This window comes from Trachurus trachurus (genome assembly GCF_905171665.1).
Source record: "Trachurus trachurus genome assembly, chromosome: 8".
NCBI lineage: Eukaryota > Metazoa > Chordata > Actinopteri > Carangiformes > Carangidae > Trachurus > Trachurus trachurus.
This window is the reverse complement of record NC_139905.1, coordinates 13,116,427-13,134,048: the sequence shown is the minus strand read 5'-3', so window position 1 is coordinate 13,134,048 and position 17,622 is coordinate 13,116,427. Positions and strand designations below refer to the sequence as shown.

At 42.7% G+C, this 17,622-nt stretch overlaps 2 protein-coding genes across 3 annotated transcripts in view; both read right to left on the bottom strand.

Annotated features, from left to right (window-relative positions):
* Window positions 1-1,657: 1,657 nt before the first annotated feature.
* hcrt (hypocretin (orexin) neuropeptide precursor) lies at window positions 1,658-3,590 on the bottom strand (the record flags this gene model as incomplete). The annotated part of the gene is made up of 2 exons (XM_083976996.1): window positions 1,658-2,023; window positions 3,507-3,590. The coding sequence occupies 2 exons, from the start codon at window positions 3,588-3,590 to the stop codon at window positions 1,658-1,660; spliced, it is 450 nt and encodes a 149-aa protein (XP_083833122.1).
* Window positions 3,591-4,718: 1,128 nt separating this feature from the next.
* LOC310990094 (inactive phospholipase C-like protein 2) overlaps window positions 4,719-17,622 on the bottom strand; it is a 65,624-nt gene continuing 52,720 nt past the window's right edge. For both annotated transcript variants that reach the window (XM_083977333.1, XM_083977334.1), the window contains exons 4-6: window positions 17,027-17,102; window positions 10,009-10,118; window positions 4,719-6,665 (exon numbers count right to left, since the gene is read on the bottom strand). In XM_083977333.1, coding sequence (XP_083833459.1) covers window positions 6,210-6,665; window positions 10,009-10,118; window positions 17,027-17,102 — 642 coding nt within the window. In that variant the 3' untranslated portion in view covers window positions 4,719-6,209. The remainder of the gene's footprint in view (window positions 6,666-10,008; window positions 10,119-17,026; window positions 17,103-17,622) is intronic.

The following is a 17,622-nucleotide window of genomic DNA, read 5'->3' as shown; positions in this document are numbered from 1 at the left end:
CATGGACACAAACACACTGTTGGCAATTTACAGCAAAAAACACACACACTGGCTCTTTGAATAGCACTCTTCTCAATTACCACTTTTCTTCCAGGTTCCATATGGGAAGCTAAAGCTGTTGTGCGCAATCACACATCCACTGAGAGCTGACATTTCATTAACACATACACATACATAATTAAAATCTACTCTTATCTGTGAAAAGGTCAAAAACACAACCTATTAAAATCAATATTTCATATCAAAAACAAATGAATACATAAGTTTGAACAGAATTATTTTTGGATTTAAATTCCTCTTTTTGTGTTCATTTTAGGCAGATTCAGCTTCAGTCATGTTGCCAAGCAGCAGTCGTTCTTGAATGTGTGCCTAATTTTTAAGGGTGCGGTTACTCTGCATCAAAGGCAAATTCGTGGACTATAAGTGCCAGCTGTCTAAGGCAGTCTGCTTCCTCATTCATTTTCACTACAAATAAAAACAGCATTGTGATGGACAAAATGCGGAATTAAATGGTGAAGGCTCAGAGGAGTGCATATCAATGCCCTGAATTGTTTTTGTGTCTGCATCATGTAGCCTGTTGTTTAAAATATAAAGTTTAAGTATTATATTATTCAGTAAGTCATTGGGCAACCTTTTCTAACTTCTTTCTTAATTGTAAGGTTATTAAAGCTTCTAAGTGATGGACAGTGGAGCGGTTGATCAGAAAATGTAGTTTTTACCCTGGTATCATAAAGCAGCCATGAAGCAAAAGCAAGCAGCAGCTATTCCCAGAGAGAAGGCCATTTGACGTATTTGATGTACTGCAAATACATTTAGTTTTTAAATGAAATGTGAAGTAATTCAGTTTGAATAGTAAGAATACCACTTTCAGTAATAAAAGCAGTTTCTTTTACTGTCCTTCTTTAGTATAGAGTTAGATAAAAAAGTTACAAGAAGATTAAATTAATGGTTAGAAAAAGAGAAAAGAGCATGAATGCAAGGATGTGTCCCTGCGGTTAGTGCAACTCCCTTGTCTAAAATGCTTTGTTCAATACATGTTGGCACATGCCAAACACTTTGACAGCAAATAGATGTGATGGTAGAAACACGCACAAGGTGTCTTATTAGATAATTACTGTTTTCAGTAATGAGGGATCTGTGTCACTACTTAACATTAGCACCATCTTGTGGCACGTTTTGTTCCCACACTGTGACGGGCTCCTGGGGTCCAGTCTAAATAGAAGCTTAGAGGTGACCTGAGTTACTTTTTTACAGCATATTTTTGGGTTGATAAGAAACTAGATCATTTGTCTTCACCTCATTTAGATTCTGCATGAATATTCAGTGTCATTTCAGGGGAGTCCAATGATTCTCTAGTCTAGAAACATATGATCCAAGGAAACTTCATCAAAGAATGGCCGAAGACATGTTGTCAGCTTTTTGTGTTTTTATTATACATATTTGTACAATATAACACATCTCCCTAAAGCTCTCTGAGAGGCAAATGCAAATCATATCACATTCAAAAGTGCACATAAGGGTTGGGGTTAGGGTTAGAAAGTCACATGTGCAAAAAAAGTATACATGTTAGATGATACCACTCACAAAATATGTGTAATTTCTAGGTACATTTTAACAGAGTCCCAGTTTATTTATACTGTGAGGTAGACATTTGCCTTCAAAGAGGAAGGGGTGTTGTGATGGTAGATCCTGACTGAGCCACCCAGTCCATGTACTGCTCTCCACCCATCTCCTCAGTCCTCTTCCCCATAGTCAGGATCCCTGCTGCCTGGTTCCTGGAGCCCTGCAGGAGCTGGTGGAGTCGGCTGTGCAAGCGGTGCTCATCTTCTTTACGTTTTCCCAGAGTGAGGATGCCAGCGGCAGCGTCTCCAGTGAGGGGCCCCCCGAAGGCCTTACCGCCGGGGCGACACAGCAGCACATAGAGGCGACAGGAGCGAGACGGTTGTCGGCAGCACTCGGACATGCTGTGAGCATCACAGGTCAGGTGAGACAGCAGCAGCATCAAGACGAGCACCAGGACTTTCTGCTGGGAGCAAGAGATAAGTTTACATAAATGTGAACTAATGCATTAGTCCAGAAGTGCATCTGTGTTTCCAGCAGCCTTATAAGAAACAAGATTATATTTTTGATTTAAAGTTTTTTTTTATTTCATGGAATTTGAAGGCTGTAATTGTAGATTATTGCATCAAAGGAAAGAATCAAGATCAGACAAACTCATCAGCATATAATGAAAACAAATCATTGACTCTCCAATAAGAGGAAGTTGACATTTATTCTACACGATTAAACCCCTAACCTGTAGTCAAGGATACAGAGCAGCGGCATCACCAACAGACCATTATCCAACCAATTGGGATAATGATAGCACTCTGTCCTCAACCTTTTATCTTCTCATAAAGGAAATGAAATATTGAATATCCAATGATATGATACTGACATTCATTCTGTATATACATAATAAAAACTTGAAATTATAGTAAGGAATAGTTACATAAATTGATTTTACATCAACAAAAGCAACATTTTGGAAAGCGAAAATGCCCCATTTTTAACAATACTGAGCTTTGTAGGTATTTTGGAATAATGAATCAGTACTCTATTTTAGCACCTGTGTAATCATGTAATCCTGATTTTTAAAGAAAAGTGTTTCAAAATGTAAAATGATCTTATACACTAACATCCTTCCTGCCACTCAGGAGTGAATTAGAATTTCATCTGACACAATGCTCCACTATCTACAATTAAAGATAAACATACAATTCATATACAAGTACATATATAAGTTGTTTGTATAGGAGTTGTTTGTATAGGAATCAATTTGAATATAAAATAAATCTGAATTATACATTTTTAAATTGTCTATTTTATATACACTTTATTTATACAAATTAAAGTGTTTGTTCCTTACATCAACAGTTAAAGCATATTTTGGTTGATGAATGAGGAAGAGATGTGAAATGGTCCGACACATTAATCAAATGAGACCCAATAGAAGATTATTCACAAACTACCAGATCATACTCGGTATTCAATGTAAAATTTGAAGCTACATGCTCTTGATTATGTCTGAAATGTAAAAATATCTGTGGAAATGTTTTGGTTGTCACTTCAAAGTGAGCTTAAGAGAGTATTAAGAATAAAAAAAACAAATACCCTTAAATCTGTTTAATTTTGCACAGGATTAGACCTGATTCTTCAAACTGCTTTGTGTGCTGCACGCCTCGCAATGCTAAAGAAATTGCAAAAGGTGGAGCTCCTGGTATCTCACTATGGTATTAAAAACTTAAAGAGGACTAGCTTAGTCTGGGTGCAGTAGATACAACTCACATATTGTTGACTGTGGTTTATTTGTATTTAATATTTTCTGTTAATATTCAGTGTTGTAAAGGCAAAACGGATATAAATGTAAAGAAAACAATATACCAGTGTGGGAAGAATAATGGCAACAATCACATGTATAAATCAGTAACAATTGGCATAAAAGATCAAATTTTTAGCTGCCTTACCCTATTAGACGCGTCCATCCCAGCAGCTTTCTGAAAGTTGGTAGAAAGCCACGTCATCTTCAGGTTTGTGTCAGTGGGAGTCATCTGATCTTCTTATCTCCCCAGGGGAAGAACAAGTGTCTTTTATATCATTCTGTGTCCACACTGTGGACGTCACTCAGGCCAAACACTGACACAAAACTCACTACTCACTACTCACTCTCGTTTCTGCTCGCCATCATTAATTAAGTCTCCTGGCAGATCATCTCCAAGGCACTTCTCTGGCCCTCCGACGAACAACAGGTATGTCTTTGTGGCTGCATGCCGAGGGTTTATTAAGACATGCCATTTGAGTGAGTGGTGAGGGACACAAGTCAATTAGCTAATGTGTCCCTTGAGTTGTTAAGTAGAACACAAATACATAAAAAGAACTGATGCCCTTTCTCAGTTTCTAATGACGAGCACATTCAAAAGTCATGCTAATGAGCCACTGAGGCTTTTATTATCTGATACAAAAGGTGACATACTGACACATCAAAAGCAGTTTTGTGCATTTCCTTGCTCTCGCACAAAGAAGTCAGTTATGCTGATGACGGAAAGAGCCCAGAGCTAAGAGGATCCAAAACTTCTGAGTGGTACAGAAAAGACAACTTTGTTAACATCCCAGTACGTCTGCACTCCACCCCTGCTTCTGGGGAAATACCCTCCTTCTCATGATTAAGCATAACAGGATTACACAAATCACTTTAAAGCAGTTATTGATTTTCATCCATCCTCACAGCCACATTACGCAGCTTAATGTTTGTTGCCATCTTATGGACAACAGGAAGCATTGCTTAAAACAGACAAAGTAATTCATAGTGAGATAAATGGCCTACTTCTTGTTTATTGCTATGAAAAGAAAAAAAAATTACATAATACTATATCAAGAGAGTCAACCGTGCATGACAGTGTATCACAAGCAATCAATGGAAGCTTTCCAAAAGCTTTACTTATTGACTGATTTATATTCTCTGTGAAAGCTGCTTTCAAAATGCTCTGAAGAGCTGGTGACGTCTGGATGAATGCAATCAAAAGAGTCGCTCTCTGCAGCCCGCGCAGCTAAAACATTTTCAGCACGGACCTGATTGATACAGTACTCGATTTCAAGCTGGCACATTTAACTTCCCTGTGAATGTATCCCCCATTCGGAAGTCAGCACGGAGCAATGAACGAGAGGAGACGGGATAAACAACGAAGCCAGTTTTAATGGGCCACTTAAAAGAGCTCTTACAGAATCCACACTCACTTTGCAGTGAAAACACATGTCAAGTTATTGTTTGACCCTCGTGTTGTGGTGGCACTAACCCGTAATCCCTCGTTCCAGTCCCACATGCACTGGTTGTCCTGATCTGCACCACAGAACAACAGGTGTCAAATCACTGTATATGTGGAAGTAATGTTAAAAAAAAGAATCAGAATATCAATAGAAGAACTAACAACAATCATTATAATATCAATCATTAATGTCTGTTTCTGCAAGAATTATTATAGCAATATATTTTCCCTTCATACATTTTACATACAGTTTACATCTATCTTTATTTTGTGTTATTGACAGCAGTACCACGTTCTTGTTGACCTTTGACCTCTAACAGGCTGGGTCGGATATTCCAGTTGTGATTGGCTGGTGAGCTCCGCCACTCAAGGATGTGGGGTAGTTTCCACCCATGGGGACCAAAACACCAACTCACATGACGTCACACACACAGCCCCTGGGGAGGAGACGAGGAGACCCTGTAGGGAGAGGCCAGGAATGCCACAGAACGCAAAATCCTTGGGAGCAACACTGGAGATGTGTGGGGCCTTGAGGTCGGCACCAGTACGGGGTGTGAGCGGAGCATCCGTGTGACTGGGCACATCAACAGCTGCAGTTTTTTATTTTTTTGTTTCTTTTTTCTATTTTTGCTCTACAGCTCCCTGGTTTGTGCTGAAACGGTCATCTGTGACTCCCACAGAGCTCAGCCTAGACAAGCTGCTCTACTTTGTGCACTTAAAAAATGAAAACGGCATCCTCTTCATTGAAAAGGAGTGAGGGATTGCTCTCAGCTTTATGTCTAAAATGGAGGAGGAGGAGGAGGAGGAGGAGGAGGAGGAGGAGGAGGAGGAGGATGATGAGCGTGAGCATGAAGAAAGAAACAAAAGCTCAAAGACATGCCGAGGAGTCTCTAGAAACAAAAAAGGCAAATTTGTGGCATTAAACGCCAGTGTGAGGTAAAGCCTGTACCCACAGAGCTAGAGTACATAGTGTAGTATGTAACTAGCACTGCCCAGAGAGCGACAGTGATGTCCAACTTACTGATCCAACTATTCCTATGCAGAAACACATACACACCCTAGCTGGTACCCTTTTGTTTTTCATGAGAGAGAAGACAGAAGAGACCAAAACCTTCTGGCTCAGATGGAAGAGAAAAAATGAACATGATCTTTCCAATTTTCCATCATGGTTTGCAAATGTGTGAAGTGTGTAAGGTCTCTCCTCCTTTAGCCCTCCTCTCAGACTTGTGTCTCACTTCTAACGCGGCGAGTCTTCCTCGCCACCATCATCTCTTTAACTCTTTCCATTACTTGCTCCATCTCTCTTTCACTACCGGCCCCCTGCTTATCTCCCTTCTGCTTCTCCATCTCTGTCTTGCTCTCTCTGTCTCTCTTTGGGCAGGATTCTCTGTGGGCACAGGCTGCGGGTCAGCAGGATCCCGCCGGATCCTCGCTGACCGTTTCTCTCTCGGGGATGGCTTCGAGAGGGCCTGCTGCCCTCTGCTGCTGGCTCTGGAACTGATATTGATGCTGGGGTAGGGGCGGGGGCTGAGGATAGGCCGGTGGTTTGGTAACAGTTTGAACCAGAGGGGGAGCTGGTGGCTGGGGATGCGGCTGGGGAGGAGGGGGGTGCAGATGAGCCTGAGGTGCGATCTGGGGTTGGGGCTGAGCTGGGGGCGGGTACAGCGGTGGAGCCTGTGGGTGGGGCTTGGCCTGAGGCTGTTGCTGAATCTGGACCTGCTGTGGCTGGTGAAGAGGATGATGCTGGAGCTGCGGGGAAGCCGCTCCGTTTTTACTGAGGCCACAGGACTGAGCGGCACAGTGGATCTGACGCAGAGTGTCCAGCGCCTCGCTCTTGGCGTGCTTCAGCAGGTCTGCCTGACCCTGAGAGTGATACAGGGAGAGAGGAGAGACAGAGAGATGAAAGAGGAGAGACATCTTTGTTAACAACATAAGCAGCAGGAATCTTTATCATTCCCTCTGAGCTTTTTGTTCAGTCCACACTAAAAAGATTTCAATCTTAACCTGGTTAAATAAAGATTAACATTCTGGTAGAAGAGCTGGTGAAATATTTCCTCTTTGCGCATTAACTAATAGGTTGCTGAAGGGGGCAGTATAAAGCCATTGAATGAGGGCTTTTGGTTGCCTGCCAGCCCTTCCAACTGCTCCTCTCAGCTGGTAAATAGTGCTGTCATATGGTGATAATGTTATACTACATCCCAGCTCTTTCTTTCTGGAGCATCCAGAGATGAATCTCAGCCATATGTGGAGGAAGTGGTCAGGGCAGGCTTCCTGCTTTACAGCACTGTCAAGTCAGGATGGTCCGATGCCATGGCTGCCTGCCTCCTCAAGCTAGCTGTCTCTGCCATGTGGAAATGTGGTGGAGTCTCCTCCACAGGCGGTTATTTCAGTGTGTGAGAGGTGCTTATATTATTAGAATAGGCCAAAATAGGGAAAATAAATCCGACCGCATGCTTTTCACCAACTCTCTCCACTTCTACAGTCTTCGCTCCAGGCCTCTCAGTCCTGCCACAAACCCTCTCTCTTCAAGCGTGTCCGCTCCGGCGCTTTCTTTTCTCCTACAAACATCTGTTCACAAGCAAGTTGTCTTCACATCTGCGGATCTGCATATTTTCCCTCTCTCTCCCGCTGAACTTCACTCCAGACTCCATGTGACCCGCTGTGTCAGCTCATTGAGCTAACATCCCCTGTGAGGAGGCACAGGCTGACCCGCTCTGCACCAGACTGAAGTGTAAAACGGTGCGGGGGATCTTCGTTCGCCGAGCCACAGCAGTATGGACATATTGTGGGATAACTGGAGGTCCTGCCCTGCACACAACCACTGATGTTCTACATCTAGGTGATGTTAATGTGCCGCAAGTGGCTTCTTACCTGATATGAACCACTCCAGCGTGCAAACCACAAGTATGAATAAGTCATATGTTCAGAAAAAAAATGAAATTATATAAGTCGTGACTCACCAGGCATAAAATAAGACAGCGTGAAGCTTCTTCTTTTCTTGGCAGAGCCAATTCACGACTGCATTTGTACCACCCCTATGCCCGGCCTAAAGCTATCCACAGGGGGTTGGTCCAAGCAAGGACAGCTACCAAATCCAACCATTGTATCCACATTATATTCTAGTCTATAATCTCCTCCTTGTTCGACAGAATAAATCAATCCCTTTGGTAGAAGTTGGGTCAATAATAACCTGCCTCAAGGAGATTACAAGGTATATAATGTTATAAATGTAGATAAAGAGGTCAAGAGATCAAGATTAACAGCAAAGCATCTCCACCTGTATCATTATTAATATTTCAATAGGTTCCTATTGGACCCACCAAATACACACATAAAAAGGGGCAAGGGTTCTGTCAGTGCCTGGGAGCTACATGGTTGTACTGTAGGTAGACCTGCTGTTTTCCACCTATGAGCAAAAATCTGAGCAGGAGCTTTGATGAAACAGTGATTATTTGTTTTTTGGTGCCTGTTCTTGTTTTTCAGAGGCACTAGAATATGTTTGACATTTGCTTCAAAGCCTTTCTGTCTGTCTCTGTGATTTTGTTTTTGTTCTTGACATGAAGGTACAACAAGTGACAGGGAGGTGCCACTGGAAAATAAATTGGGAAGAGAGGGAACCTTTATCCACCACAACATCAGAATAAGGCCAACAAAAAGAAGTTTGGCAACGTGCAACTCTTTCTCTCACTTCCTCTCCGCTCCCCACCACCTACCAGCGAGTGCCTCCCAGCCCGCTGTGGATCTGGCGAGGTTAGCAGTTGAAATAACTGGGCATGGCTGCCAGCGCTGGCAAACGAGCACCGCCAGGCTCGCACCAAATGTTCGGCATGAGATGCAGATTACAATGGGAGGAGGAAGACGAGGAGGAGGAGTTTTGCCCTCGTGTTAAAAATGTGGCTCATTGAAAAGGAAGGAGGAGGGTTGTGGTGGGCACAGAGGGAGTTGTGTGTGTGTGTGTGTGTGTGTGTGTGTGTAGGGTGGGGATTAGGTTTGGGTGCCCACCTGTTATGCTACTTAAGCTCATGCGTTTCTCAGTTCTAGATTGTGCAGTGAAGCTTAATTAAGATAAATCTGGCTGCTGCACACACTGCCACTCTCATAGTTCAAGGAAAACAAGGAGACAAGTGCTTTAAACCTAAGTGCCTCAGCCATAACATTGATTAGAGCAGGAAATAATCAATGCGTCAACAAATTAAAACATTTACACAGCAACACATTTTTACATTTCAGCAATATATTTGTAATTCATTGAGTAATAAAATCAATTATAAACCAATACTGCCAGGCATTTGTCATTTGCAGCTTTTACCTGCTCTTTCATATCACTGTAAAGATGAAAGACACAAGCTCGAACTCAGATTTTCTAACATTAGAAATTCAACTATTAATCACTTTGTCACAGTATGAGGGAATAATAACAGAAGAATTGTTATTGACAGTAATTGTAGGTTTCCTCCCCTTAGTCATCACCACTTTTAGGTGTTTCCTGTCTGTCAGGGCCGACACACTAAAAGGCAAACATTTATCAAGCAATCAAACATCTACCTAACCTGACACTCCAGCAAAATGCTCAGCCAGGGGGGGGGGGGCTTCTTCACTCGATACTAAATGGTTTCAAGGTGATGAGATGAGATAAAAATATCCTGGCTGCACTGTCCTTACTTATCCAAACAGGCCCAGTGTGCAGCGCACTGTCTGAGCAGCATGCGGTGTTTTATCAGCCCTCATCTCATTGCCTCCATGAACGCTCATGGAAGCAACAAGATGAGGGCATTAAGCAACCTTATCTCCCGTGTCATGGGGCAGTGCAGAGACAAGAATGCACCCGGCTCAGCATCCTCTTCAAGGCACGTCCAAAGGGCCCAAGTGTCTCTTTAAAAAGGACTAACACAGCATCTTGCACGCATCTACAAGCACGTGTCAACAACACTATCATATCTTGTCAAGGAAGTTAAACATGCAGATGAATAAAACAGGACTTGGACAAGTAATTAATTAAGAGATTTAGGGATTAGGGAGGAGACAAATACAATTAGCCCCAGGACATCAAATAGTTTAATCTCCACAACAGGGTCTAGGATTGCTCATCCAGCTGATTATAGTCTAATATAATCTTACTTGTTGGCATTGGTCAAAAGTTCCTAGAGGAATAGTGTCTTTGTTATGTTGTGAGACCAGTTGTGAAGTGCGGCTCTGCTCATCTCACCTTGAGCACTGTGATGTTCCACGCGTAGCTCTCCATAGCTTTGTGAAGCTTGCGGCCTTTCAGACCTTCCTTTGCTCCGATGCGGTGCAGGTCCTCATGGAAGTCCAGACCTGGACAGAGACACATGTGATGTGACAGTTATGATGAATGTTTAATGAAGTCCATCCTGTCTGACAATGTACAAATATCTTGAAGGACACACAAGTATAAGGACAGTCACTCCACTTAAACCTTAATAAGGATTTAGGAATTCATATGGTCTTGGAAAGAGTTGCTGGTCTTGTTCCATGCAAAGTTCCATGCGCAGTCAAACAGAGGTCACTGCTCTGTAGCTACACAATCCTCCTAATGTAAAATGTCTCATTTTACTTCCAGTGCGTCAACTACAATAGTAAAAAGTTTCTACTATCATAATTTTAATACAGTTTACAGTTTCACAGTGCTAGACACAGATCTGGACCCAATCAGGGATCCAGATCTTTGTTTCTTCTGTTCAATCAGCAAACATAGCAGAAAAGCATCTTCTCCTCCATGAAGGTAATTATAGAATGATTTGCTTTTATTGTCGGCTTTTCTCTGCAGAACAAAAGACAGCCAGCTAACTCCTCAGGTGCACCTCAGTGGTGACAGCAGCAGCTCACTATCGACTGCGCTGCATCACTAATCGGGGTGAAATCGAGGTATAGTGCAATGCAGACTAACTTCTAATTAGTCAATCAGTAGGTCCAGCTTTGTTTATCCCAGGCAGAGCATTACTAATCCTCTGGGCTTTATAAGAACAAACTCCTCCTAAAGCTTTAAGTCTCTGTATGCTCGTCAGTCTGTCCCCGACAACTGACCTTACACACCAACTCCACCTCTGATTCACAGCAGAGACACTGACGACACATAATACTCTATAATTCATAAAAACCCATCATCACAAGTCATTCATTCTTTAGTCCTTATGCTATTTTCAGTAACATGCGGAAAAATTCAGTGGGCAATTTATTAAGACCACCTAGTTAAGACTAGTGCACTCTAAAAGAGCAGTTGTGCAAGTCCTCCTTCATGATGGTTGAAACTGTTATCAGAGTAGTGGGATGATACTGAATTGCAATTCATTTTATTAGCATGGGTTTGTGCTATTGTGACTACCCCATTTAAATCAATTATTGTGGACTGAAAAACAGAAACAACTGCAGCTTCCAAAAATGTGATACATGATGAATCTGTGCTGCTAAAACCACCATTTCAGGAAAGGTTTTTCTTTTGCTCCTGGAGGTGTCAGTTCATACCACAATGTGACTCCCTCTGGTGAGATTATGTTTTTGAGTTGTTCTGACGGTTCCGTGCACCTGAAACATCTGTTAACTTTTCAGGTTTACTTAAAATACCTCACCGCAACCTGTACAGGAAACACTACTTATTCTGTGCTCTACTTTTATGTGCTGCAAATGCTTGTCATATTTGACAAGGAAGTTAAACTGTCTCTCATTACACACTCCTATGTGCTGCTCTTAGAGTGCATCCCTGATGTCTCCCCTGACATCACTCTCTTATTAAGACCACTAGCACCCTCAATCTATGCCTCAATTCACTTCAACTTCAATGGTCTGTCCACACACAAACAAATCTAATGCAAAGAAACTGACCTAAACATGATGAATGTATATATTCCCCATATAATCTGCAGGACACTTAAAAGAGATTAAGAGGACTGGCCATAAATACAGAAAAGAAAACCATCTCTGGACTTCAGTGCACATCAGTGTCAAGGCCCCTGTTGTTCACTAATTTCCATATGAATGATGATGTGGAGTCACTGCAGAATATCTGTTTCTGGGCCTGAAAGTTATGTTAACAGGGTTTAGGGCTGATTTGATCTTGTAATCTGGTGTAGTTAATGGGCTGCTGCTGGTGCAGAGTGAGTCAAGGCGGTTTGCGATCGCAGGACTTGGGGAGTGAGGCAGGCACAGAGCAGAATAAGAGATGAAATTAGCTGGAGGCGGCTTGTCGCAATACAGCCTCTTCAAGCATTTAATTTCCCAATTATTAAGCATTTCCTTTCCCCAACAGTCGCACGGTTGCTGTTCCTTACTGTCACTTAAACTGTGTGAAATTTGAGTTAATAAACAGAATGTGGCCCCCATAGCACATCGATGAGTCAGGATCCTATGCTTTGCTTCTCTAGTGAAAACAGACAGACAGACAGAGAGACAGAGGGAAATTAGTGCCAGGAGGACTGAGGGGACAACAACATGTCTCTTCAGAGTAAACACACACGTACAGTAAGCAGGCAAAAGCCTCAGTGAAGGCTCACGATCTCTGCATGGAGCAGAGAGAGTCTGCCTTTGTAATGAGAACTGCAGCAGCGAATACATGTGCACAGAAACAGAGACAGTTACAGGCCAAGACAGAGAGAGAGAGGGAAAGAGAGAGGTAAGTAAACAATGAAATCAAACAGAATCTCCAAAGAGCATCTGAAGAAAAATGAGAGATGATGAAAATAAAGATGGGAAAAGGGGGCGAGGGGGCGACGCAGTCAGATCAGCGGAAAGAGAATGGGATTTTCCAGCCGCTGATGAGTCCGGGGATAAACAATGACTGTGGAAAGCCGAGGAAGACAAAGGGAGGGAGGGGAATGTCTTTATTCATTGGATTTCCATAGTAATAGAACGGAGTAGTTTCAAAACATACCGACACTATGGTCAGTCAGAGAGCAAGTCTTTGCATGGAGGGAGACATCAATAAATAAGTAGAGGCAGGGATGCAGGGAGACGGCAGCTTCTAAACTCATACAACAGGATGACACCTGGGCCTGTTTTGACACGGGCTATTTTCAAACCAGACATTTGAAAGCCTCACAGCCTGGATGCTACAGTAAATACACAGAGATGCTGAGAGATGCACAGGGATGCTGTATAATTTGCTTCATTAAGCCCCGGCACATCTCTGCAGCTCTGTAGCTTCTGTTCTACCAGCATCCAAACTCAGTCTTACTGTAAAGCTATAGTTCAAGAAATCCACTGAGTTAGAGAGGCAGCAGAGTCTAGTCAGGATTAAACATGCATGCAAACACATAGGACAGTGTACAGAGAACATACACAAACACACAGTGGTAGCATCTGGAGGTGCTAGAGTGTGCAGCTGTCTATCTGGTACCCCATTAGTGGTGTGTGTGATGCCGAGCCATCAATAGTACCCAGGGGGGGGATCATCCAGCACCTTTCCATCCTCATCAACACATCAGCTTCACTACCCAAATTAAACTGATTAGCTGCAATAATGACTGGGCATAAACTGAACACAGGAAGGAAAGAGGAAATGGAGGTGGGGCTGCAGGGATGGAGGAGCCACAGCGACGCAAAACTGCCCCTCGCCGTTCCTAGTATGCTACTGTATGAGTGATGAATGTGCCAACGTGCCAGTCATTTAACGTTGCTCAGCTTTAAACTGAGGCTAGAAGAGTTTAGTCCAGGTCATTGTGATTATGGCTTTGTCACAACAGCATTTAGCTGATGAGCACAGCACACTTTTAATGGCTGGGGCAAAAGTGTCAGATTCAATCAAATATCCTAAATTAAGCTTAGATCCACCGCACACACACCCACCCACACACATCCCATCCCATCCCATATTCTTTCCCCTCAGCTGACAGCCCGTCCTCTAATAGCACCTTTTTCCTGCTTCTCACACAGCCATTACACCAAAATTATACCTTTGCCTTCCAGATCGATCACAGGGAGAAAACCTTCAATTCCATGCAAATCCTCCATCCTGCACTCCATGCGCCTTCCTGCCCTGATTCCCTGTCTGTGCTCAGGCTTTCGCTATTGTCATCGTTGGTTTGCACATAATCATATGGCTAATGAGACGGCTTCTGAAGGGTGCATTCAAAGGCTTGTCTGTCTATCAAAAGAGGTAAATCCAGGCCCTTCCAACACGTCAGAAAGATGCTGATCATGTCCTCGCTGGCTTTTCTGTTCTCTATGGGATATGAAATGCTCATAATGAAGTGAGATACCAGGCTAAACAAGAGCAGGATGACAGAAAAAAGGGAGAAAAATCCATTTGTGCATGGAAACAGGTGAATATGTGTCACTTTATTACATCCCTTGACTCTGATTGTAAAATTAGTGGCTTACTGCCACCCCCTTGACCTTTCTATTTATCACATTTTCAGCATTGTGAAGGTCAAGGTCCAACAAATTGTAGAGCTCTCTCTTAGGAGGAGTTCAAGTTGTCCTGCATTTTTTTAAAAAGTGGCATGACACAATTAATATAGGAATTAATATTGTGTGCTTCATTTCCTTTTTTCAGGACATGCAGCTACAACTGGTGAACAATTCTGGAAGACTTCTGCCTGTGTGCTGCAGCAGATATATGGACAACAGGGACCCGATGAGACAGGAAGCAGATGGAGAGGACAAAGAGCATGCTGAGCGGAGGAGCAGCATAGAAGTGTCGGCATTAATATCGGAAAATAATTTGTTTATTAAAGCTGGGCTGGGGATTATTATAGCCGATCTAAAAATGTTGACTTGCGGAAGCGGCATCAGGCATCATCATTTTCCCATCAAGCACTTGATGTCTTGCAATTCTCTTGAATGCTTGTCATGCACTGCAAGCACGAATACAAATCAATCTTTGTTCATCCTTTCATAGATAGATGTTTTACATTTACATTTTATATAGCATGTGATAATGTTGACCGAGCTGTTAAGATATTATTCAGAATGCAAAAAGCTGTGCACATGTCTTATTATGTATAAATAGACGTAACCCTGCCATTAGATTCATTCTGTTCTGTATTCTGAGCTAATATTGCTTCAGAGTCTATATTCCCTTAGGCCTACAGGGTTAAATTGAATTTAAAGTTTAGAAGTTTCATTCCCCAATTTTGATTTGAGGCAGTAGGTCACATTACATTGATCTTTATTGGAATTTAGTAAATAGTGTTGGGGCATCTGTTTCTCTGGCAGCCTGCTCTAATATTCCACAGAGAGAAATATGCTATTTGTACAATATATTTTCCTTTCCCGCTTTTTCTGCCTCACTTATCACTATCAAAACTACAGTGAAATGTCTGGATGTATGAATGAGCAGACATGGAAGTTCCATACAGTATATTTAAGAATGGCTGTGATTTGGATGGAGGCATGTGTGTCAGTGCCAGGGGCAGGGGAGTGGAAGGGGCCGATAGGGAAAGTGCTATGTTTGGCATGCAGCTGAGGCCCCTCAGGGCTGTCGCTCCAGCCCTCTGCCTCATTGTATTGCCATTACGTAATGCTGCTCTTATGTGAAAAACTGGTAACTCCAAATTTAGGACTTTCCATGTTTTCACCTCAGTCGGATCAGAGGGATTACATACTGCTTCAAAAGATACTTCAACCCTTGGGCTTTTCAATTTACTTTAAACAAGCATGTTTGTGCGACAGAAAACAAGGTTGGTTCCTTAAAGTTTGACATTTTGGAAGTACAAGATTTTCACCTGACAGAAGCAATAACCTAAGCATCAGCCTCCGGTCTCCAGCTACTGCCACTGCTGTGAGTGTGGCTGTGTGGGGTTTAAGCTCTTCTTAACTCTGCAGTCATCTCCTTTGAAGCTGCCTTCAGCTCTGAGCTGAGGAAACTTGGAGCCAGGGGACAGCTCCGTGATTGAAGCCCCAGCGTTCAACCTATATCCCTGGGTAACTGCACAGCAGGAATATCAGCTTGGCTTGTTGTTGTGTTGGGGTGGTGAAGCATATGCCTGCCTCTGTGTGAAACTAGGCAGTGGAGCTGGGCATAGTGGGTTTAAATTGGCTCATGAGCCTCAGGACATGGGGCTGGCATGTGCCAGTGAGCGAGGCTTCCCAGTCTACTTGGTGTTTATCACACACCCAAAACACACACAGCAACAGCAACACTATGACTACAAATGACCTTCCATGTTTACACCAGCTATAATAAGGCCTATAATAAGCATGAATCTTGTGGGTCTCACACTTGCATCAGTTCAGTGCTTTCGGTTGCCTTCAGCATTAGAATGAGGTATAAACATGCAAAATAAAGATGTCAGTATTCAGGGTATACGCTCTTGTTTGAGGGGCTCTTCAGCAGAGGCACTGCTGCGTGGTAGAGAAGCAAAGCAAATGAGGGACAATTAGTACTGAATGTAAGAGAGGCCAGAGAAGACGAGCCACAGGATTTCTTGATTTGAAGCCATTTATCTCCTAAGGATCTTATTATGGTCAATTTTAGCCGCTCTCTTAAAAGGCCCGGACCTTTTACACCAAAGACCCCTTTTTAAAAAGCTGTGCTGACAAAATGCTTCTTTAATTCCATCCTTTTCTCTCCATTTTGCCACCCCCTCCCTCCCTTCCTCCCTCCCTCTCCCCTCTCACTCCACGCTCTGTCAAAAAGATGTTTATGCTCTTTGTCCACCCTCTCCCGCAGCCCCTTTTGTCTGTGTGGCTGCCTGATTGTTTTCACCTGCCCACTGACATGATAACTACTCGGTGCTGACTCACTGATGATGGGCCCATTCTATCAACAGCAGCTACTGTTGTTGATGTTGATGGAGCCGCTGTAGGAGTAGATACACTATGCTCATTCTATTAGGCAAGAGGACACACAATGCATTTAAAAAGGCTGCAGACGCACCATGTTCTTACAGTACAGGATTAATTTAACACAGAGGCAGATGAAAATGTTAACTGCCTTTTATGTCGCTTTTATGACCAAATTTTTCCTTAAACGTATTAAAGAAATACGCCAGAGGTCATTTCATAATTTCATTTGTGCTTGACAGATTCAGTCCTTGAAATGTGAATTGTCTTTTTCACAGGCAGATCTCCCTTATTCCTGCTTCACTTTATGGTGCTTTGCATATTATCCTTTAAATTAAATGAGGGAATCTACATTTTGAAGAAAGAAAGAAAAACCCAACAGGAATAATCTCAAAATAGTGTCAGGAAACCGTCATGGGTTTCATGTCGGATTATGCATCTGCTTGTGAGCAACACATTCCTGCTCATCACATAATGCAGCGTACCTGCTCGCTGTGCTTGCGTGAGCTTGGAGTAGACCACATCAGCCGACTCAATGAGGGTCCTGCTCGTCTGGATCATCTAGAAGAAGAAGAGTACATGAAGTGAGTCACACCCGGATAGAGAAGCAGCCAAACCTCACACAGACTCACACTGCACAGTTATGATGCAGAAAATGATGCAGAAAAAATATTAAGAGGGAAACATTTCATGGGAAATGATTCGCTTGCGAAATATTTAGACTATATTTTCATCCCCCTCATCAGCTAGGGGTCACCTAGGATTTGGGCTCAGCTCATAGCTGCTGTGTTTATAGTCACATTCACAATTAAGCCTCAGACCAATTAAGGCGACGTAGCTGTCATGTTAATGTCTTTATCTAATTACTTTAATTGGGGTAAGATCATAATCAGAGGATGTGGATTCTTTCCAATTAACTGGGCATGTAAACAACACAGCTGAGATTTCATTTGCCTTGTATGTGAGTACAACAGAAAGCCAGATAACATTCATGAGAAAAGCTATTAAGTACTATATTGTTTAAGTCCGGCCTTATATATTGTTTAGTAATTTGACCATAACAAATGGCGTGGTTTTGACC